The sequence below is a fragment of the Candoia aspera genome, chromosome 1, assembly GCF_035149785.1.
Source record: "Candoia aspera isolate rCanAsp1 chromosome 1, rCanAsp1.hap2, whole genome shotgun sequence".
NCBI lineage: Eukaryota > Metazoa > Chordata > Lepidosauria > Squamata > Boidae > Candoia > Candoia aspera.
In genome coordinates, this window is record NC_086153.1 from 175,859,811 (window position 1) to 175,883,884 (window position 24,074).

General features: G+C 43.4%; 1 protein-coding gene across 7 annotated transcripts in view; it reads right to left on the bottom strand.

The window, feature by feature from the left end:
* ABI2 (abl interactor 2) overlaps nt 1-12,186 on the bottom strand; it is a 60,088-nt gene extending 47,902 nt beyond the window's left edge. For all 7 annotated transcript variants that reach the window (XM_063317971.1, XM_063317970.1, XM_063317974.1 and 4 more), the window contains exon 1: nt 12,041-12,186. In XM_063317971.1, the coding sequence (XP_063174041.1) occupies nt 12,041-12,157 (117 nt within the window). In that variant the 5' untranslated portion in view covers nt 12,158-12,186. The remainder of the gene's footprint in view (nt 1-12,040) is intronic.
* Nucleotides 12,187-24,074: the final 11,888 nt, after the last annotated feature.

Here is a 24,074-nt window from a genome sequence, read left to right on the forward strand (position 1 = left end):
TTTCTGTTCCTTTTTTACATCCAACTAGGAAGAACAAGATGTTGTTTTTGAAGTCTGAGGTTCACTAGGTTTTCAGCTGGGGGGAAGTACTAAGCCTATGACCTAGGCATGTCTCCACAAGAAGTCTCTCCAGGAATTGCTTTAATACAAACACCTGTGTATGTGTATTTAGAAGGTTCCTTAATTTAAGTGTGTATCTAAGGCATGAGCATGCAGTAGAGACAATCAAGCAATGCCTCAAGGACATCAATTCAGTCAGATTTGATGTCCCTCCCTAAAGACACATTTTTAAGTAGCCCTTGTAACCTTTTCAGACCTCCTAGATACTTAAGTCAAACTATTGTCCCCAAATTCAGGATGGCCCTAAACTTGGTGTGAATCAATGCACTCCCATCAGCAGATACAAGGACATTCCATTCAAATCTAGACTACACCCATGCAGAGGAGCCACTGAAACCATTACACATGGCTTATATTGTTTTATGTTGACACCCTCTGTGAGCTGATAACCCCGTATCTAACCAAATTCCCCAGTCATTCTGACCAGTTTATTTACAGCTAATACTTTCAGGCTCAAGTGATTCAATTTCTTTAAGTGTGGCCAAGTTTTGTCATGTAACATGTAAAATGGACAGCAATTTGATTCACATGCTTAATTTCATAACTAATATTTGTTTTATGTTTGCAGTGGTGTTTTATGGACTGGTCATTGACGGTAATAAAACATCTCTTTATCTATACATACACCTCATTTTTGTACCTTTACATTTATCATTTCTCTCTTTTATTTTCATTTCATACTATTGTGGATTTTTCTACAGCTGGTTTTTTTATGCTACTTTGGATCTATTTAGCATTTTTTTTAAATCAGTTATTTTGATAAATATTAACAAAACTTTTTTTAAATTATGTAGTCTTTGCTGTGAGCCTGATTGGGGATCACACTGGGTCTTTCCAAGAAAATTATGTATCTCTAACTTGTTTGATTTACAATAGTGTCATTTTTGTACCATAGAATGTCTGTACATCTGACAGGAGATTTTTTTTTTTTTACAAATTGATGACGAAACCAATAGTAGGGGTCTTTTTTTGCAAGAAACTCGTATACTCCATGAAAAAAAGCATTTACTTAAAACGAATTAAGTTGATCGGACTCATATTACCTGACATTCAAAAATGGATAAAAGAATGGCCATACCAATTAAGAACACTTCAAATTTTATAGCTGAACACAAAATGTTGGATACTGACAGGGATTTCATAATTTTGGTTGTTACCAATGGTGATTGTCAGATGGATCTGATAAATTTTTATAGGCCAACTAGAGATAAACCATTTTGCATAACTGTTTTTTGCTTACAGGTGATCTATACAATTTTAGCTGGGGATTTTAATTTAGTTTCAAGTTCAATTGACTGAAATAAAGTTCCCAAGAAAAACTTTTACAAGTTGTATTATAATAGCCAATCATGTACTGGTAAAAAATGTAAATAATATTTGGTAAGAAACATGAAAGTGAGTACACAGTAGTAATTTAATGTATCATTCCTCAGTCAGTTGATCAACAATTTTTTTCAGTCATATAGACAAAAAATGTGAGGATCATTTGTGATGTGCTTTAAGCTTTTACACAGAGTAATACTATAGTGGATGTCTCATGGAAGAAAAAAATAAAGAGCTTTATTATACATTTAGAAAAAAATGTAAAGGAAGTTTTGAATTCATATGCTGGAAATCATATTTTAGAACATAGGGTGCTTTTATATCTACTAAGATTATGCTTGATCAACTGTATACTTTGAATATGACATACTCATTAAAGTACATTAAGCAGAAATATTGGGACCAGGTGGGAAAAGTCAGCAAATTGTTGTCTTTCAGCTGAAACAATGCAATACAATAAATGCAATCAGAGGCTTGATAAGGACAATGTAGGAAGAGTCAAGCCCAATTAATTCTAATTTTTTGGATATTTATATTGATCTTCATAGTACAAATGTTGAGAAGATAGATAGCTTTTAAAATGGAACAAATTATCCTAACATTTCTTATCATCAAAAAGATTTAGCTGCATCTCTATCATCACAGAAGATATTTGGTAAAATTCATTCTATGAAATCTAAGATGAACCCTGGCCCTGATATACCATTCTATTTCTTATAAAATGATATAAAAATAAAAAGAGCTTGACTACTGTTTTGTCTGAGATATATAATGAGCCTTTTAAAACAGGGACACATTTATCACTTTAGAAGACTTACATAACAGTTATTTTGAGAAAGGTAAAGGAGCTTGCAAACTGTACAAGTTATGCTGCTATCTTTCTTAAATATACTGTAGATGGGAAATTTTTCATTGCAACTTTGGCAGGAAGATTATACAGGATGAATTACTGAATACATTCTACAATCTGGTTTTATGAAAGGACAGCAAGCTTCTGATAATGAGGATTTTAATTTTTCTAATTTTAAGTTTATTTGTTTATTGAAAATATTTTAATCGGCACTCAACACAACTCTGAGGGGCTCACAACAACAATAAAACCCAGAACTACAAAAATCATGAAACATAAAACCAAAACAAAACCTGGCACCTCATTCATCCTCTTGGGATGTCCCACAACCAACTCCAGAGATCCTCACTCTATCCCAGCACCTGGGTAAAAAGCCAAGTCTTGATGGTCTTTCGAAAGGCTAAAAGGGTGGGGGCCTGCCAATCCACCAGGGAGAGGGTGTTCTATAAGGTAGGGGCAGCCACGGAAAAGACACACTTCTGAGGTCCCACTAGACTGCAAGATTTCAGGGAAGGGACCTGAAGTATGCCCACCCTATCTGATCTGGTAGGACAGGCAGATACTCTCAGGGAGAGGTGGTCCCACAAATAACCTAGTCCCTTGCCATGTAGGGTTTTAAAGGTGATAACCAGCACCTTGAGCGGCACCCAGAAGGGTACTGGGAGCCAGTGCAGCTCGCGCAACAGAGGTGTAATACAGGCAAACCTATAACACCTAATACTAATCTTTTGGAAGAATCCTTATTTTAAAAAGAAAATGGGTTTTTTGATAAAATGAGTTGAAAATTAAATAGTTTATTTTATTTTATTTATTTTCTATCCCGCCTTTACTATTTTAATAAATAACTCAAGGCAGCGAACATGCCTAATATTCCTTCCTCCTCCTATTTTCCCCACAACAGCAACCCTGTGAGGCGAGTTGGACTGAGAGAGACTGGCCCAAAGTCACCCAGCTGGCTTTCATGCCTAAGGTGGAACTAGAACTCACAGTCTCCTCGTTTCTAGCCCATTGCCTTAACCGCTAGACCAAGCCACTAGACCAAGCTGGCTCAAGCAGTTACACTTAATTAACTAACTACAGATAATACTTTCAAAACTTTTCAAAGCTAACAAAAATAATATAATCTGCAAAAAATAAATGAATGAAATCATGTTAATGTGTTGCTAAATTATATTCCAAAAACGTGCAATCTGTCTACTTCTGAAGAACTTTGGATTCACTGTTCTTGGACAATTGTCAAAAAGATAATCATGCATTCCTAGAACAAACACTTATGTAACAGATACCAAAAGCTAAGAAATGCATCATCAATGAACAGGACAAAACAATTCCAGGTGGTCAAGGTTCAATTTATTGTTAAAAAATTAAGTTAATGGCAATTTTTATATCGTGGCATAATTAAAATTATTTTATTTGATGAAGCTAGTTGTCTTTTTATTTTACCTGTTCGTTTTATATTTGATTTGATTTCTATTCTATTTATTTTTACTTTTTGTTTTGTTCCTTCTTGTAGTTGTATATTAAAAATTTAAAAACCAGACTAAACTGTTCTGATCTGCACATCCACATTATTTATTAACATGTCATAACTCCTGTGAGTTATGACATGTTCCACTATCTCATTTCTAGAGACAGGTTATTTCTGTATACTGTATGTAACATAAAATGACAGAAGTGTCCAACCCATCATATTTCCTTGCACTTTAAAAAAAAAACTTTGGGTGGGGTCTCAGTTTCTTTTTGTCATCTCTCAAGTGATGATAACTTTGGAGAAACATAGGGACCCATAATCATTTAATGTTCAGGCTTCAAAGATATTCAGTAACTGCTTTCCCTCTCCTTGATCATTATTCATTCCACAGTATTCAGGAAACAAAGTGGGAGTCAATAAAAACTACAAATAATGGTTGGTTATTAAGACTGCTAATTCCTCTGGACCCTAAATTATTTGCCTATATTTAACACAAAAATCTCTAACAGAATTTGATATTGCTTGCATTGCAACACAGCAAAATTAACTCTCTTGTAATAGATCTGTAAAATCCAACAAACTGTAAGAAGATCTACCAAAATCACAGTTTAATCAAAAATTGATACTAACCCACATGATGGTTTGGAAATAATGTACTAACATGCACCCTGCCTTTGATAAAAAAAAAAGTTTCTCCTTTTAAAAAGACCCAACCTTTAAATTTCTCTAATCATCATTTAAATCAAAGCTAGTTTGGATGTTTTTAAACCCCAAGCTCCTTATCCAGTATGTACATCACCATCATACAAAGGGCTACACATCTACACACACTCTCATACATATGCACCGATGGTAGGAAAGGGGAAACAATAAAAGAAAAGATGAAAGATAGGCTGCTGCCAGGCCTTTGAGGTTGGCCAGGTCAAGGAACAGGCACTGCAAAGACTATTGGAACTCTACTTGATTGTTGTATGGTATAATAACCAAATCTTTAAAGCCTGAAAGGGTTTCCCTCTGCCCCCTCTTATACCAAAGAGTATCAAGGTGGAGTACTCTTGAGTTTCCTTCTCAGGATTGAGCTGATGTTTACTTAACTGCTCTTGCATTACTTCTTCAAGGTTATCTCCGTACTCCTCTATAGCTGCTATCAGATAGTAGCATATATATAACCCATTGGAAGGTAAGCAAGTATATATTCCCTGATACTCTAGGTGACATTATTAAATACTGCAATAATGCTGCCAGGGGAAATGCCAACATTTTTATGGCTGACTAATAACAAAACTGAGAGATGAGGATTTATGGTAACATCTCTTAAATGCCCTGTACGTTAGAAAAATTGGCCAATCTCAGTATAAAGGAGTAAAAGGATACAAATCTGTCACTGGAAATGGCAGTATCCAAAAATCAGGGAAAACTCCCCAAAACATTTTGTCGACATTCAATACCATTTCTCATGGATTAAACAGAGACTAAAATTCTTGTCAGATTATCCAAGGTAACCAGCTCATCAAGACAAGAATATCTACATCCATGCTATATGTTATTACCTGTGGTTACAAGAATAAACTTACTTAATATCTAGCTACTGTTCGTTAACGTTTACTATCTATTCAGCCTCTTATCAAGTTCCCTTCCCTTTCCTTTACTGCCCACTACAGTCATGGGAAGAAGTGGAATATAATCCACAAAAGCTAATGCCATATGAACTGATTAATCTCTTAGATGAAACTTTTTTTTATACTAGCTAAATACTAACCCTCTGGAAAGTGTACATTTTTTTAAAGCAAAACTAAAGCTACTCTGCAAGAACCTGATTGGAAACAGTAATATTTCTGCTAGCAGCATATGAAATTGTTGCCTTAAAGGAGAAAAAACAGCAATAAGTTCTAAAGTAATCATTCGTGAAGCCAATGAAAAGCACCAAAGCAAGTCAACTGTGGGCTTACACCAGCCAAGGCAGAAGGCAAGAGGCAGTTCTGCCAAACTGTTCAATCTAATGGAACTATGTATTTACAATTCCCACATGGCATTAACAGCAGTGGGAGAATTTTAACTACATTTCTGGGATTGGCGTCATGACCACTTGGGGAAAATACCTTGTTGCTACCTGAGAGTAATTAAAAGTGCATTTTAAATCATCTTTCTTTTATACCTCAACAAAGGAAACGGAAAGGCTATTCTTCAGGTGCATTGTACAAATATTCAGACACTAATTTTACATGGTGCAAATCTGTGTTAGAGTGATTATTATTCTTTTATTTAAAAAGAGCAAACTTTCAGTTAGCTGCATATGAACTGATCTAAATTATGACCCTTCATAAGAAGTGAAAGATTAACTCTATGTTATTAACCCATGCTTTTCTGCCTAATATTCTCTATTTAAAGAATTTCTTGGACACATTCACATGGCTTAAGCATAAATTACAATTAGTTAAACATGCCTTATTGTACCAGCTAGCTGGTCCTATCATTGACGTGCATCTCAACAGCCACCAATGGCTATTTCAATCCTTTATCTTGTCATCTGCACTGCTGCTTTCACTAACTGAAAATCAAACCTGAAATATCCTATAGCTTGATTTAGGTTACTTCCTTTATTTGGTAGCACATGGGAGTCATAAGCACATGACACAATAAGCTTTAAACAAGTCAATGGCAACCACTGGAGAGGCTTTCCAGAAAACAGGGAGAAGCCAGCAAGTATAATCAGAAACACCTCCAACTAACTGTAGATTATGCTTGTCATATCACCTTTCACAGAATAGAATCTTAAGGAAAATAATTAATAGTCCAGACTTGATGAAGATAGAATCTTCTTCAACTTGAATCCTGATGATTATGTAATATAAACAAAAAACCTTAGATTTGATTATTGGAATAGTTTCCACCCTGGAAATTCAGAAATTCAATATTCTTAGGATTAAATTACATATTTCTTTGATAAAATCTGAAGTAATTAGACCAATATTAAACATTTTAAAATCTGCAAGTTTATATACATTTTTTCAAAAAGTGTTAAAAATAATAATTGAAAATATTTTATTATGTATGCAAACAGAATTTACAAAGCTAATCAATTTCAGAAGCAAATTTTAGTACTATTAACAGAAGTCATCAATTGTTCTTGCCCATACATTTTTTAAACATTTCCTTAAATAATCTGGTTTTGCTACATAAGTCTTTGTTTATCTGTATAAGACATTTTCTTTCTAATATTTTGTAAAAATACATGCATCTCTGAAAAGTTATGAAGGGTACATGGATGTATAAATCACTTTTTCCTTTAAAATACAGCTGAGTGGAAAACAGAAGATTTAAGTTTTTATTTACATATGTTGTAAATGAAACAGCAATACATAGATTTTTTTAAAAGATACAGAAGTACCAAATGTCATTCAGAAGCAACAACTTGCTTCAATAATTGCATGAATTCTTTTCTTTTTTAAATGCCCATTAATTGGTATATTTCTAATCTTATGGTAGTACAGAAAAATATTTTAATGGGCCCGTATTAGCAAATTTCACATACAATTTTTTTTCATATGGAGACCACCCCCATTTAATGCTGAATGTGTGTTAAACCAAAGCTTTGTCCGCTAAACAGTTGGTTTAGCAGACATCAGATACAATGGACAATTTTTCTGTTCACACTACGCCATTTGATGTCTACTGCCTGTTAAATTGAGGGTTTAGCTATGAAAATGAGGGTTTATCCATTAAATCAAATTTTTACTGCAAATGAGGCCATTTGTGTTAATGATATAATTATGCAAATGATGTAAATTGATGCAGATGATGTAAATTCAGATTTAAAAGACATTCAGATTTAATGAACACCTCGTGTCCCTCCAACTGATACATTAAATTGAAGATTTAACTCTATAAAGATTAAATTGAAGATTAACTCTATAAAGATTTTTTAGTATACCTGCAACATGTAATAAGGCTATTTTGAGTAAAAATGCATAGAATACAGCTCCATATTTGAGAAAACATTGCACAAGAAACTTCAAGTACAAATTGAAATCTAACTCTCATATCTGGAAAATTCTTTTCTGTTTAGATAAACTGAAATGCCATGAGTCAAAACAAATTAAGGCAACAACCCAAGTTCAGGCTTTTTTAGTTTTGCTCGCTTAACATGAGAATTGTATTACATGACTCTTACTAATTTATGACATAATTTTGATTAAGATGTGAGTAATCTACTTCTCATTTGCCTAATAAAGCAAGGGAAAAATAATACCAGTAGCTATCCATGTTTTCTCCCAAGATATTGCAATCTTATTCCCACAACATGGCACTTTATTGATTTACTTGTTTATAAAAAATAAACAGCCCAATTGCCAAAGCTTTCTGTTAAAACATATACAATAAAATCAAAAAGTCATTTGCCAAATTAATAATGAGACAGTAGCATGCTATACTTTTTCAGAATTCTAATTTATCTAGAGATGTAAAGGCTTGGGGAAAAAATAAAAATACTTTATAAAGGTTTTTGGTTTTTTTTGTACAGTCAAACTGTGTCAATAACTGCCTTTATCACTTTAGTTGGTGAGATGTAGACAAGAGTATATTGGCTTACAAGAAAATCTATAGGTTTAGAGATGCAAGCTTGTACACTACAGTACGAGCATGCTTTGGGTAAAACTGGCTCTGATTGCACTTATGACATAATCACCACAATATGCCAAAACTGACCAGTACTGTCCTCAGCTGGGAATGCTGCATGTGACCTGGTATAAAGATTGTTAACCCAGTCTATACCTTCTCTGTGTTATTAAAGCATCACAATGAGTGGCAGCAGTTAATATCTATGTATCCAACTGGTGACAACAATGGCATATGGAAGTGGGTTTTTTTTTTTTAATCATATGGCATAGCAGTTCATGCTGCTTTTTAATTGCTGGGAAATCCTTGTGAGGTCCAGCAGCCAGATGGATAGACTATTTAGCCGTGACAAGTCATGTTGCCCGGGGTGCACCACGAGGAGGCTAGTCTACATTGCACCGAGTTGGGCTGAGAGAAAGTGACTGGCCCGAAGGCACCCAGCCGGCTTTCATGCCTAAGGCGGGACTAGAACTCACGGACTCCTGGTCTCTAGCCCAGAACCTTAACCACTAGACCAAACTGGCTCTCATGGAAGTAGTAAACAGCATGAACTAAAAGGGAGGGAGGGAGGGAGGGAGGAGTGTGGTTATGAAATAAAGAGATACAGGAAAGTTGTAATACATCTGAGTGAACATGGTCTGATCCTATGGAGTGTTTTGATGAATACATTCAGGGACACGGTATAGGTACAATTATGAGTGAAAATACCAAAATGTTTATCATGATGAATTGGTATCATCAAAGTTGTTTTGTATCAAAACTGGAATCCATAGGTTGGTGAAAGTTTTATGTTATGTTCCAATGAATGGTGGTAATGGAAAAAAGAGAGATAATTTTTTGGAAAATTGTGAAAAATTTTGAATGAATGTGATCTGCAAAAAAATGTTCTTCTAGGTTACTTGAACAGATAGGTGAGAATGAAGTAGAAGAGTATACAAAACATAACCAGTCCATTCAGAACTTAGAATGAATGGGAAAGATGACTGTTTAATAAGTATGTGCTTAGGAAAAAAAAAGTCTGTTCCATATGAGAGAGTTAATGAAGGATGCAGGGCAATGAGAGGTTCTAAATGCAGGACACCCCTTTTTTTGGTAGTGTCAAGAGCATAACTTGGGGAAAATAGGCATGGAAAAGGAAGGGAGTGAAAGAAACCAGACAAAGTAGAATGACTTCATGAAAAGACAGCATGAGTCCTGTATGAAAAAGTATTAGAAGATAATCATCTCTACCGGATCAATGGAGAGCAAATGAAAAACAGAAGCTGCTTGAAAATAATGTGCCACAGAGGTGCAGACCAGATTTTTGCTTTTCAGCAGGTAACTTAGAAATAATCTAAAGAAAGCTACTCAGCTCCTACACAAATGTTTGCACAAAAATTATTGGGAGGATTTATTTTAACAGTATAGCTGACTAAAATATAAAGTGCTATTCCAAACTGTTCCTCCTCAGCTATTATCCCTTAAGTTCTACATTTTTCACTGGAATGCTCCAAGACTATAATATCATAACATGTTGATAAAGATTCCCTTGGCATATCACATCATTATTTCAGCAAAGTCTTTCAGAAATCCAATTATCCCCAGGTCAAGCTAACAGAATACATCTTTAGGCATTATGATTAAAATCAAAACCAATAAATAATAAAATTTTTGCAACCCTGACAACTCCCAACAACTTTAAGCAATATGGCAAAAAATATTTTATTCATTTTATATGACTAGTATCTCAAAGAAAAATCCTATGTTCACCCTGGACCATAAAATCACTGTACGTAAAGAATACCACTGTGAAGCCCTAAGACAGACTAAGTAAAAAGGTTTCTGAATATGATAAAATTCAATATCCAGTTCAGGAAAAACAAACAAATCACAATGCACATTTTCTTAGTGCTTTTTAAAATTTTTGGTCCTTCTCTTGATCTTCAAATATGTATACTCATATGCAGGAAGATACAAACTTCATATGTATATGCTTTGCTTCCAAAAACTTGTTTTTATTTATTTACACTGTACACAGAAAAAAGGAAAGTTCTAAAACTTCAGTATTTTTATCAGTGCCACATACATTTTAATATTCAAATCAGAAACATGTTATAGAATTGATATGTTGAAAAGGAAAATATTACATAAGAGAGAAGAGAATTACCCATATTTTCTTCACCTATTTTTTAAGATGTGTTAAAATAGATTGAATGATAATTTAAGCTTCACACACAAGATCACAGATAGTTTAGCTAAACCAATTTCACAAGTAATAAAAACCTCTGTGCTAACCAAAAATACCCCTGCAATTTTGTAACTCCCCCATGAAGCAAAATCACTGCATTCAATTGTTCACCACATCCTATTAGTTCTTTGTCAATATGGAAGCCATAATTAAATCTTTATTTACAACAACCCATCTCCAACCCAAAATTTGACTGATTTTTTCTGCTGACATCTTCTTAGAGTTCAATAATGATCATAATAACTGGTCATACCACTTCTCTGGAAAAAAAAAAACTGAAACATGGGATTCTAGCCACTAGGCAGAAAACTACTAAATTATATTAGCAAATGATACATTAGTAAGAGTGCAAACTGAGTAATAATACAGATACTAAAAACATCACTGCTTATGACAGAAACGCTGGGAAGAGGCCACCTAAAGCTGGGAAGAGACAGAAAAGCTGGGAAGAGGCCACCTAAAATGCATATAAAGCTCTACACTAAAAAGATTCCCTTATGATTTCAATTTAAATATTGAAGCATCATGTAGTCTCTAGCCTTGTTTATCCAGGAGAAAATCTTTTTTTTTCCTTTGAAGAATCAGCAGAAATATCAGAACAGTAATCAGCTAGCCAGTCACATATTCAGCTCATTACCACATCACAGTAGGAGCCTTGAAGCTGAGTACAGTTTGACATCGCATTCAGGACTGTTGCCAAATCACAATTTTAGCAAATCAGTCTGGTAACTTGGGCTTTGAATTATGCGATTAACTAATACCTTCTAATAAGGAACACAGCATTAACATTACAGTAGTTGTTAAATGGAACACACCTTTCAAGGAGAAAAAAGAAAGAAATCCTTTAAAAAGCTACATCTAACAAACATATCTTGAGGAATAGCACCTACACGTGTGGAGTCATGGTTAGGAGATTTATTCTTGTTGCCTGTGTAAAATTTCCTTATCTATTAGTCCAAAATCACCTTTTGCCCTTATTTCCGAAGTGTAGCAAGCACACATATAGCACACCATTACGATCACAGAACGGGAAGCATTTTATGCTCTCAAAGATTCCAGCTATCTGTCGAGTTCCAGGCGTTATTAGCCTGTGGACAGGACACATCTCTCTGAAAGGAAATCTCTGGATTAGGGGCACCTCTCTCAAATCTGTACCTAGCGGCTTTTTGCGTGGGCATTAAAGAAGCACCCACCTCTTCGCTTCTCTCGCTCGCATACCATTCCAAGCTCCTTCTAGGCCTCAAAAGCTAGTTGAGATGCCTTGGATGGAGAGGAGAGGGGCATCGACATTTCGTATGGCATGCATGTATGAAAGCAAGCAAGCATGCATACATGCAAGCAGGCATGCATTCGAGCGCGCACTCAGAGCGTTCATCCCGTCTCTTTCTTTTGTTGCAGGGAGGGGGCAATAGGAAAGACAGCGACGGCACCGTACCTGGATGTAGTTGGTCTCGCAGTATTCGGCGACCCTTTCGAGGTTAGTGTAGCTGTCGAAGAGGGCCCGGCGCCCTCCCGGGATCTCCTCCTCCAGCAGCATCTGCAGCTCCGCCATCTTCACATGCTCGCGCGCGCGCGTGCGCGCTCAACCCCGCCCCTCTGTTCCCCCTTAGCCCCCACCCAAAAAAAGCCAGGCGTCCTGCCTTTTCTCCACAACGCCTGCTACAGTTGCGTCCGTGTCCTCCGCCGCTCGCTGAGCGCCCCACTGAACCCCGGCTGGCCGCGGGGCTCACGTTCACTCTCTGCCTCCCACCCACTGACCAGTCCTCAGCAGAGGCGCGGCGCAACCGACCAACAGCAGCGGCCGCCACTGCGCAAGCGCCAAAGCTTTCCACGAAAATTCTTTTCCGCGCGCCCCCTTTCCCGGCGATTCCCTCCTGCCCCGCTTTCTGTTCCCACTTCCGGTGACTGTATCCCGGCCGGCGGGCGAGGTTGGGCTGCTCGGCGCAGCAGCAGGAGTGGCGCGACTTCTTTCTTTTCTGGCTCCTCAGGGGAGAAGAACGCGTGGGGAAAGATTGCGGGGGGATTATATCAGACTGCGCCCAACGAGTCACTAGGGTACCAGGATAGTGACTGGAGAGGAAGAGGGAGAAAAATAATGTCTCCATCTGTCCATCTATACCTTTGCCCATTCAGACTTAAGGCTTTTTATTCTCAGCACAATTTTGCATGCGACCTGAAGTCGCCAGAGACTTCAGAATCCAATCTTCCCTCCTTTAATCATTCCTTTATTAATTTTTTTAAAATAACCCATCTGAGTATAAGAATCTTGAGGCATTTTAAACAGACTGATGCGTGAAACACCAGCAGATTGATTGTGACCTGAAGTTTTGTGGATTAAAATCTGCTTTGTCGGAATTTATGAGGTCTAGTGACTCTCATAGTTTCAACCTTCTGATGGAGAGAGCTATATTCCACCAACTTGAAACTTAAACTTTATTACTGCCAAAGACCAGCATAGAACAATATAATATAAAAAGTCAAATAATAATTACTTGATGAAGAGGGAAACACACAAAGCCAATCAAGGTATGGTTAAAAATGCCATAGTAAATACTAATACAAAAGGCTTGTATCAAAGACTTCAAAGTGCTACAGTCCTCAGATCATCGCAATCAGAAGGAACCCAATTTGAAGAACTCCTTGAATTATTATACCAGCTGGAGTGTTGTGTGGGTTCTACTGGAGACCTTAAAACTCTTGACTAATTTCTGATAGCTGCAGGATTTTTCAAAAGCTAGATTATGAATCATCCTCTGAATCTGAAAACCATTTGTCAGTGTTCTTAAATAAGAGTGTATAATTATTGGGGTGGGGGTAGCTTTGTCCCTTGACTTTTGTTCAGCAACAACCTTGTGATTGACTGGCCCAAAGTAATCCAGTGAGCTTCCATGGCTGAGGGTGGACTAGAACCAGGGTCGCCTGGTGCCAGTCTAATGCCTTAACTACACTAGCTCCCCAAACTGACAATTTACTTTAAGTGTTCGGAGACTATGAGAACATTTCTAGATGTAAACATTGCAGTGGACCACATTTTTTCTTTTTTAAAAAAGTAAGGTTTGTGCAAGATTAAAGTTTTGCACAAAAAATAATTGGTGATTTCGGAAGTAAAGCCCTAGTGTAAGCCACCCTGGAGATACGTAAGCAAACTGGGTACTAAAATCATATTGCATTCTTTTGAGAAATTCAGTTAGATCAGTGTCTGCCTTCTGTGGTTATATATACCAAGAATGGACAACCTGTGTCCCTAGAACTACTTCAAGCTCTGTCTAAATTCAGAGCAGGCAATCCAGAGGAAAGTGCAATCTACCCAACCTTCAGTAGCCTGCTGTGTAGGAGGGAAAGCAGAAAAAAATACTAAAAAGAGAGAAGCATCCTACCACTACTGGTTTCAGCCAAGGATATTCCTGCTTATGTAGCTAAAGTTGCACCACTCACACCCAAGCATGTGATATGAGCAAAAGCAGAACAACTTCTAAAATTTGCAAAAATAGAAAAAAATCTGTATCATTGGTCATGGAATGATGACTATTGAGACAGAAGGGGGAGGGGAACATTTGCAAAGAGCCTCTGCTTTCTGACATTCAACTCTGGCAGCACTTTACTGTGGGATGGCTTGCTGTAGTGATGCCACATATATTGTGGGGAAAAATGGAGGCTTCATCTTGTACATCTCTCAGCAAATGATCCTAATCCAAGAACACACACAACAATAGAAGCTGGCATATTGGCTAAATTGACAGAGTACATACTTTTCTTTGAATGTGAAAAGGCAAGAGCGGTGGTTGCATTGTCATTCATATTAAGGGAACTAAGGCAGGCAGCATGTCACCAAGGACCAAGTTCAGCGGTGGATGTGGACATTGGTGCCACAGAGGGGTATACTTGCAGACCTCACCAGTTCAGCCAGGAAGACAGAACTAGAGCAGATATTTCCTTCCCTCATAGCACGTAGGAAAGATTGTAAGGGCAGGAAGGATTTTCCTGCATCTAGTGATAAGTGTTGAATACAGTGTCTGCACTTCAGAGCTACCAGTAAAGCAGGTCTGAAAGGGAAGGGGGAAATAGATAAATCTCCTGTCAGTTTTATTTTAAGCTTCAGTGCTAGAATTCTTTTGTGGCTGGTAGTAATGAACAGAACCCCTGTGACAAGCAGAGGGTTTGGGGCTGCTCCTGTGGACTCAGACACATAGGGCTGCCTCTACAATTATTTTTATGCCTCTAACAAAAGACTATAACATGTTTGATTCAAATTTAAATAGGAAAATTCCACTTGTCATAACAATGGTCCTCTTATAATCAACTTCCTGACTATGCATTGTGGTGATGGTGATGGTGATGGTGATGGTGATGGTGATGGTGATGGTGATGGTGATGGTGATGGTGATGATGATGATGATGATGATGAAATACAGTGCTTGAATTCAGAAGGCTGTAATTTAATCCCATTTAATTTCACTATTTCCAATAAATTAGTTTCCACCTGTGAAATTAAATGCTATGCTAAAGTGGATAAATTTTACTCTGACAGTCTTCATAATTGTCATGAGTGCCGTTGAGCTAAAGTCATCAGCGCAATGGCACACATGACAATGACAAGGAAATAGGGGAAGGGGTACAAGTTAAGTAGCCATCAACCCACAACGACTAACGGCCAACAAACAATAGCCAAACGGATCACGGAGCCACCCAAGCCATCAGCGGCAATACAACGGGGATCGCCCAGCTGAAAGCAATCAGCAGAGGAATGGAAACCTGATGATGGGCGATCCCGGAAACCCTCACCCACCGGCAGGGCAACGCATGGGACAAAGGGGGGTGACGTGACCGTGAGCGAGGGGGCGCTGACCGGCGCGGGGTATTTAAACCCCGCACCGGCGCGCTCCTGTCACTCTCAGCTTTTTTCTACCAACGCTGTACTTGCTCTGCAATAAACCAGAGCCTGATTCGCAAACCAGTGTCTGAATGTTATTCAGAGGGAGGCAGCGCATGACATAAAGCTGAGAGTCATAAACTCAGCCTCGCCGAGCCCCACCGGACGACAACGAGCCGCGGGAGGAGTAGACGGCGAGAAGACCAGCAAGATGAGGCCGGAACGGCGCGGGCAAGGAGGGCGAGCCGCGCGGCAAGAGACAGAGGAGGACCGACCAAGGCCAGAGGCACCGCGGACTCCCGGAGCCATGGACGCCCACCCCACCCGACCCGAGCCTCAGCTCCAACCCCAAGGGGAGATGGCGACGGAGGCAACCCGACCGCGGGAGGGAGCAGCACGACTTCCGAAACCAGCGGAGGACCCCGCGCCCCACATCGCACCCCAGCAACGGGCGTGGAGCGACAGCCGGAGACACCCATCAGACGGCGGAGGAAGCGGACCCGCGGCAGAGGGACGATGAACCCCGCCGGCAACCCACCCCCGAGGACGCGCCAACGGAACCGGCCCCAGCGGCGGCGCGGGCGGTGGACGAGGAGGCACGAGCTGAACTCGCGGCCATGCGGGCTCAGCTGACGGAACTCCGGACCATGCTCCAGGCGCTTATGCCCCCCGCGCCACCCAACGACGTCCCCGCACAAGCCCACACCCCGAGCGAAGCATCGAACCCACACGGGCCAGCGGAGGGCCAGCAGACGGCACAGGCGGCCGACACCACACCCCGAGAAGCGAGAGGCGGGGCCGCACAAAACGCCCGGGCCCCAAAGGACTTCCCCATCTTCTTCGATGGGACCCCCACAAAACTCTCGTTTTTTGTGACCAACGCTAGGGAGTTCATGGGGAGGCACGGACACTCCTATGACTCCGAGGCCGACAAGATCGCCGCCGTGGCGATCAAACTCCAAGACAGGGCGGCGGACTGGTACGTCCAACTGTACGAGTCCAGCTCCCCCGCCCTCGCCACCTTCCCTGCTTTCATCAAAGAGATGAAAAACTACTTCGAAGACCCCCTAGCCAAAGTACGGGCGAAAAGCGCACTCCAAAGACTTAAACAGGGCACCCGCACGGTCCCTGACTACGCCCTGGAGTTCAAAGCCCTCGCGGGGAAGGTCAGCGACTGGTCCGAGACCACCCTGCTGGAAATCTTCAAAAGGGGGCTCAACCGCGACGTTCTCCAATGGGCCCTCTACCGCGACGACCCAGAAACGTTACACGGGTGGATCCACCTCGCGGGGAAAGCCGAACACGCGCACCGCACCTTCCTCATGACAACCACGGAAGACACAAACGATGCCGGGAAAAAGGTACCCGCACCACACGGGGGGATGGCCGGCCCCATATACCCAAAAAAGAAGTTCAACCGGGAGCCCTGCGGGAGGTGTGGCAAATTAGGGCACAAGACGGCGGATTGCTTCGCCAACCGACCGCCGACCAGCGCGCCCAAGCCCACCCCGAAAATTAGCCCCAAACCACCCAACCCGGGGCCGCCGCCTCACCGCCGAATGACCGTGGCCACAGCGACACCGAAAGAGGGCTGGGACGCTTACTGGGGGGAAGAGGACAATACCGACCCCGACCAGCCGGCGGGAAATGCTCCCCGCCTGCTCTGAGACGCGTGGCGAGGCAGGCGGTGGGACAGCAACGCGGACCACCTCAACGAAACGACAAAAGCTCCGTAATATTGGCAGCAATTCAACTCTCTACCGGCAACGGAGCCACCACGGCCGCGGCACTAGTGGACTCGGGGTGCTCAAAAAACCTCATCCACCCCGACCTAGTCGCCAAACTCGACCTCCGCTGCTTCCCCCTCCCCACGCCGCTGGCATTCCACCAGCTGGACGGCTCTACAGCGGGAGGGAAACCAGCCACGCTACAAACCGAGCCGGTCACCCTGCAAATGGGCACTCACACCGAGCGCACATCGTTCGTAGTCACGCACATCGGACGGCCCATTGCAGTCCTGGGGATGCCATGGCTCGCGACAAACAACCCGCGGATCAACTGGGCGACCCGCACCTTCACATTCGGCGACGGCGAGTATCGAGCACCAGTTCCAGCTGGCAAAAGCAACCCCACGGTAGGACGAGCGGAGGCGACCACACAAGACAACGCCGCTACCACAGCAGACCTACCAGAACAATACGCCGACTTCTCCGAGGTCTTCGGAGAGGCAGAGGCTGACCAACTACCCCCCCACCGCAAGACGGATTGCCGGATCGACCTACTGCCCGACGTCCCCTTACCTCGACCAAAAATCTATTCGATGACCCCGAAGGAGATGGCAACCCTCCGGGAGTTCATCGATAAAAACCTAGACAGGGGATTCATAGAGCCAGCATGCTCACCGGTCGGAGCCCCCGTCTTATTCCGGGAGAAGAAAGACGGGACCCTACGGCTCTGCACCGACTACCGGGGCCTAAACGCGGCTTCCCTGTCCAACAAATACCCCTTACCCCTGGTGAAGGACATGCTCGCCCACCTGTCCACGGGCAAAGTCTTTTCCAAATTGGACCTTCGCGAGGCGTACTATCGCATCCGAATCAGGGAGGGGGACGAATGGAAGACGGCGTTTAACTGCCCCCTAGGCGCTTTCCAGTACAAGGTACTGCCCTTCGGACTCGCGGGGGCCCCTGGGGTGTTCATGCAGCTCATCAATGAGGTACTGCATGAACATCTGTTTAAAGGGGTCCTGGTCTACATCGACGACGTCCTTATTTACACAAAAACGCACGAGGAACATGTAACCCTAGTCAGGCAAGTCCTCGACAAGCTCAGAAGGGCGCAGCTCTATGCAAAGCCTACAAAGTGCGAGTTTCACAAAGAGCGCCTAGACTATCTGGGGTATCGAATCTCCGGGGACGGCATCGAAATGGACCCCGCAAAAGTCGAAGCGGTGCTAAACTGGGAGCGGCCCCGCAACAGACGGCAACTACAGAGCTTCCTGGGATTCGCGAATTTCTACAGGTCATTCGCCCGGGGGTTCGCTGAGATAGCCCTCCCCTTAACGGACCTCCTCAAAACCAAAGGGGTGGGGGACACCCGACGCGCCAAGAACCCAGGCACAGTGCTGAATTGGACTCCCGCGTGCCAGACCGCATTCGACAAGCTGAAAGCGCTGTTCACTACGGAGCCAATCCTCGCGCACCCGGACCCAGAACGGCCGTTCGTGGTCCAAGCCGACGCCTCAGACTTCTCCCTGGGAGCCATCCTGCTACAGAAAGACCCCACGGGACTCCTGAAACCATGCGCCTACCTGTCAAGGAAGTTCTCCGAGACAGAGAGGCGATGGCACGTCTGGGAGAAAGAAGCCTTCGCGGTGAAATCGGCACTAGAGACTTGGCGACACCTACTCGAGGGAGCCACCCAACCATTCGAGGTCTGGACGGACCACCGGAACCTCGAGGCCCTACGAACGCCTAGACGCCTTAGCCCAAAACAGGTCCGATGGGCCCAATTCTTCAGCCGCTTTGATTTCCAGCTGAAGTTCATGCCGGGCAAGAAGAACTTCCTGGCCGACGCCCTCTCCCGACTGCCCCAAGACGAAGAGCCCGCCCCAGACACCATTGGGACGGTCCTATCCGCCTCGCAACTGGGGATGGCCGTGACCACCCGAAGCGGCGCACGGAGGCAGCTCGACTCTACGGCGCAGCCGACGGCGGGACAACCGGCGACGGAAAGAAGCCAACCGCAACTACCAGGGGGAATGCGCACGGACCTCGCTGCCGCCCTCAAAACCGACCCCTGGTTCCTGGCGAACCCCAACAAGGTAACAATGGCGCAAGACCTGGCATGGGGGGAAGGCAGAATCTACGTCCCGGACTCGCAACGCCAGGCGATCTTGCATAGGTCACACGACGCCAAGCAAGCGGGACACTTTGGGTTCCTCAAGACCCTACACCTAACACGGCGTCAATTCTGGTGGCCCGCGCTCAGGCGAGACGTAAAAACCTACGTGGCGTCCTGCCCAACGTGCGCTAGGGCCAAACGGGCACCAGGCAAACCCGCGGGGCTATTGCAACGGGTGGCAGAACCCTCCCGCCCATGGGAGGAAATCTCTATGGATTTTATAGTGGACCTCCCACCCAGCCAGAAGAAAACGGCCATTTGGGTGGTGAAGGACTACTTCTCAAAGCAGGCCCACTTCATCCCCTGCACGTCGGTCCCATCCTCACAACAGCTAGCCAAACTCTTCCTCATCCACGTGTACAGGCTACACGGATGTCCCGCACATGTGGTGACCGACAGGGGCACACAGTTCACCTCCAAATTCTGGCGGGCCTTCCTGAAGCTGACGGGGACCCAACAGGCCCTATCTACGGCTTGGCACCCTCAGACGGACGGAGCCACTGAGGTTCTTAATGCCACCTTAGAGCAATTTATACGATCTTATACCAACTACCACCAAGACGACTGGGCTGAACTGCTCCCGTTCGCCGAAGTCGCATACAACAACGCCGTCCACACGAGCACGGGGAAAACTCCGTTCGAAGTAGTCTCGGGGCGCGACTTCGTCCCCATACCGGAGCTACCTCAACCCCCGGAACCCCAGGTGGACGCTAGCGACTGGGGACGGAAGATCGCAGAAGCATGGCCAGTAATCACGGCGGCGCTGAAGGAGGCACAGGCTGCCTACAAAGAGCAGGCCGACAAGCACCGGCGCCAACAACCGACGTTCCAGGCGGGGGATATGGCCTATCTATCCACCAAGTTCCTAAAGTCAACCCAACCCTCGAAAAAACTGGGGCCTAAGTACATCGGGCCGTTCCGAGTCACGCAAATAGTGAACCCGGTAGCAATACGCCTGGACCTGCCACACAACCTCCGGAGACTCCACCCGGTGTTCCACACCAGCCTCCTAAAACCGGCAACCACCTCCCGATGGCACCCAAGCACGCCACAGCCCGCACCGCTAATGATCGACGGGCAACACCACTTCGAGATAAGGGACATTCTCGACTCCCGCAAGCAACGAGGAACTCTACACTACCTGGTCAGGTGGAAACACTTCCCCCACCCGGAATGGGTGGCGGCGCACAACGTTAACGCGCCTGACCTGACCAGAGAATTTCACCGGGCATACCCCGACAAACCGCAACCAAGGTCAGCAAAACTAACCCCCCCCCCGCAGGCCCCCCCCCGCCTCCCGTGCCCCAAGGGAAAGGGCCCCCCCCAAGCCCGCGACTTGGGTGGACCTTCCCCCCCCCGGGACTCACTCCCCCCGCCCCGGGCCCACGGGGTGGTGACAAACGATCGCCAGCACCCTCCCCCCGCCCCCCGGCCGCGGGGGAGTGGCAAGCAAGTCAACAGGGCAACCTGGGGGCAACGCCCAGGAGCCACAACAAAGGCGACGCACTCTAAATAAGAAAAGAAGGGCCCTACCTGGAGCTGAGAAGCACCCGACCAGCCACGCCTCTCGCCTCGCCGAACTGAGCCAAACAAACAGGGTGTGGCTGGAGCATGCGCACGCCAGGTCAGGACCCGAGCATGCGCACCATGGACACACCCTGGGAAGGCACGTGGTAGAGGGAGGAGCGAAGGGAGGGGCGACAACTACTCCGGCGGGAACTTTGAAAAAAAAAAAAAAAATGTGGCGTTTTGACAGCTCCACGGGGAAAACCCAGAAAACCGGGGGAGAACACTATTCGAAAAGGGGGCAGTATGTCATGAGTGCCGTTGAGCTAAAGTCATCAGCGCAATGGCACACATGACAATGACAAGGAAATAGGGGAAGGGGTACAAGTTAAGTAGCCATCAACCCACAACGACTAACGGCCAACAAACAATAGCCAAACGGATCACGGAGCCACCCAAGCCATCAGCGGCAATACAACGGGGATCGCCCAGCTGAAAGCAATCAGCAGAGGAATGGAAACCTGATGATGGGCGATCCCGGAAACCCTCACCCACCGGCAGGGCAACGCATGGGACAAAGGGGGGTGACGTGACCGTGAGCGAGGGGGCGCTGACCGGCGCGGGGTATTTAAACCCCGCACCGGCGCGCTCCTGTCACTCTCAGCTTTTTTCTACCAACGCTGTACTTGCCCTGCAATAAACCAGAGCCTGATTCGCAAACCAGTGTCTGAATGTTATTCAGAGGGAGGCAGCGCATGACAATAATAAACATTTATTATTAAGAGTCCCTCTTTTGGGAGAGATGGGCGGTAATTCAATTTGAATAATAAATAAATAATTTTTTTTGAAGAGCATCTATCCCTTATTAGAATGCTTTTTGCATAACAGAGATGCATGTTCAGGAGAATAAACATGTAATCTAAAATCTTAGAAAGACTAATGTAAGATATTTATAAGCAGCTGAGGAGGATATTAGTCATATATATGTGTATGGGTGTGCACATGTATGTGTCTGTGCATGTGTAGATAAATTACATATATAAACCTGTTTTGTGATGTCTGTGTTTTTCTTTACCGTATGACATTGGTCCAATTTTTAATTTTGGCAGAGTTTACAAGCTGAATGAATTCCAGATATGGCCACTTTAGGTGTAGGTTAATCATTGGTTAATATTGGGATTTGGGAATAGGATGGATGGACAGAGAATCAGAAAATTTAAAGAAACAACAAAAGATACATTGAAGACTGATTATTTATTTCAATGTGTTTATACAGTCATATATGGGATACTGGACAAATATTTCTAACAAGTCAGTCTGTTCCAAAAGATTGCAGTTCATAGGCTTTGTGGTTTAATGGAAAGGTACCACAGACCTGAAATGGGGAATTATTGGGAACATCTTTTGCAGTTTCAATTTGGAACTATTTAAGATGTCCCTATCATGAGAAAGAAGAATTCTTCCTTCCGGACAGAATAATTGCATTGCCACCAACCTCCCCTGGCCACATTTGCATGGCTGTGGAGCAGAGTAAGAAGAAAGGTTGGAGGACAAATTCCAAAACCTCTGATTTTATGGAAATACTACTGTGACTAAGAAATGGATGGTAGCATGACCAGGAATCTTCCTTAAAGACAGATGTCAAAGTGAAATGCCAGAATGCTGACTTCATAGTCCTCATGGGGTGATTGGATAAATAAGTTATATACTTCATGTACATAAATTATATGTTCAATTCATTGAATCTCAGAGAGGATTCATATATGATTTGCATGTATTGGATAGAAAAAGTGTCATGTTAAAACAATTTAAAGCCCTCATACCAAGTTCACACTGATTTAAGTGAACCTTATACCCCCTGTGATAATGAATGTGCATTTCAAATGAAATGATCTGAGTATCTTCATGCCTCTCTCCACAAATGTGGCATTTCAACTACTGGGGCCCATTTTGCAAGTTCTGTGACATGCCAAAGCTCCCTGTGGGTATTGGCACGTGTTCTGCAATCTCTCTCTGGGTCGAGAATCTGAAGCTTTCTATGACAGATGGAGGAAGGCAATAGATGTCTCTTGAAGGTAAAGGCAGTGGAGCCAAAAACTATAACAATAAAGACCTGGAGAGACCATGGGACAGTTGGACCTAACTGGAGGAGGATAATGAAAATTTTTCAGTGTCCAGAAAGTGAACTGTAAGGGATAGAGACGTATTGATCATTACTCTGATTAAAAAGCTGGCATTAACAGATGTGAATTTGGATATTATATAGGAATCAGTTTCCATACTGCAGGATAAAATGTGGCTTTTATAATCAGTAGGGATAAGATAGTTTCTTGGAGGACAGATTTGTCCAAATCATCTGGCTTCTTGCAGTAGCACTTCTTCTTATCAGCTGGTTTTTTAAAAAATAGCCAAAGAGATCTCTTTGGCAACAATATGTTCATGAATTTGTTAATGAGGCCTCTTGTACTAGTCTGAACAGAGTGTGTTTTATGTACACCCATCGTAACAATGACTAGTCAGATACCTTTGCACTTGAGAGAGTAGAACCAGCGGGTCTTTCTGTACTCTGTCAAAAAGCATAAGGATAACAGGGAATTATGTTCCCTGTTATCCCTTCGCCCTTTTCCACTCATCCTCATCTGATTTAGACATTAGAAGCATGAAACTCTTGGGATGAGTCATCAGAGAGAAAAGCTCCCTCCTCCACCCACATGCAGCAGGTTTCCTCTTTCCAGAGGACAGCTCCGCTTTGCATCTGTCAATTTTGCCAAACTCTCATTCAACACAAGCATAAAAATCTGCTGGGACTGGTCCCAAAGAGGAGCTGAAAACAATCCAGATTTAAAACGGAGATTGTAAATGCTTCTAGCAGTTGGCAACATATGAGCTCTGGGCCTTTAGGACCAATTCACAGAACAAAATGTAACATTGTTTTTGGCTGCCTGTCTAACAGCTCCCAAGGTCATTATTGCTACCAGCGTAGCCCAGCAATTTTCTGATTAATCTTTTCACTAACACTAACCATTTATTGTGTTGGTGGAGGCTTAACTGAAACGTCATCTGGCCTAGAGGACAGGATATTATTACTTCTCCCACATGTTTCAGACTTCTACTCTTCAGTCCCTGTGCCCTGTACAGTGAGGTCCCAGACAGCATTGCTACTGGAGTGAGTTGAGGTGCTTCCACAATG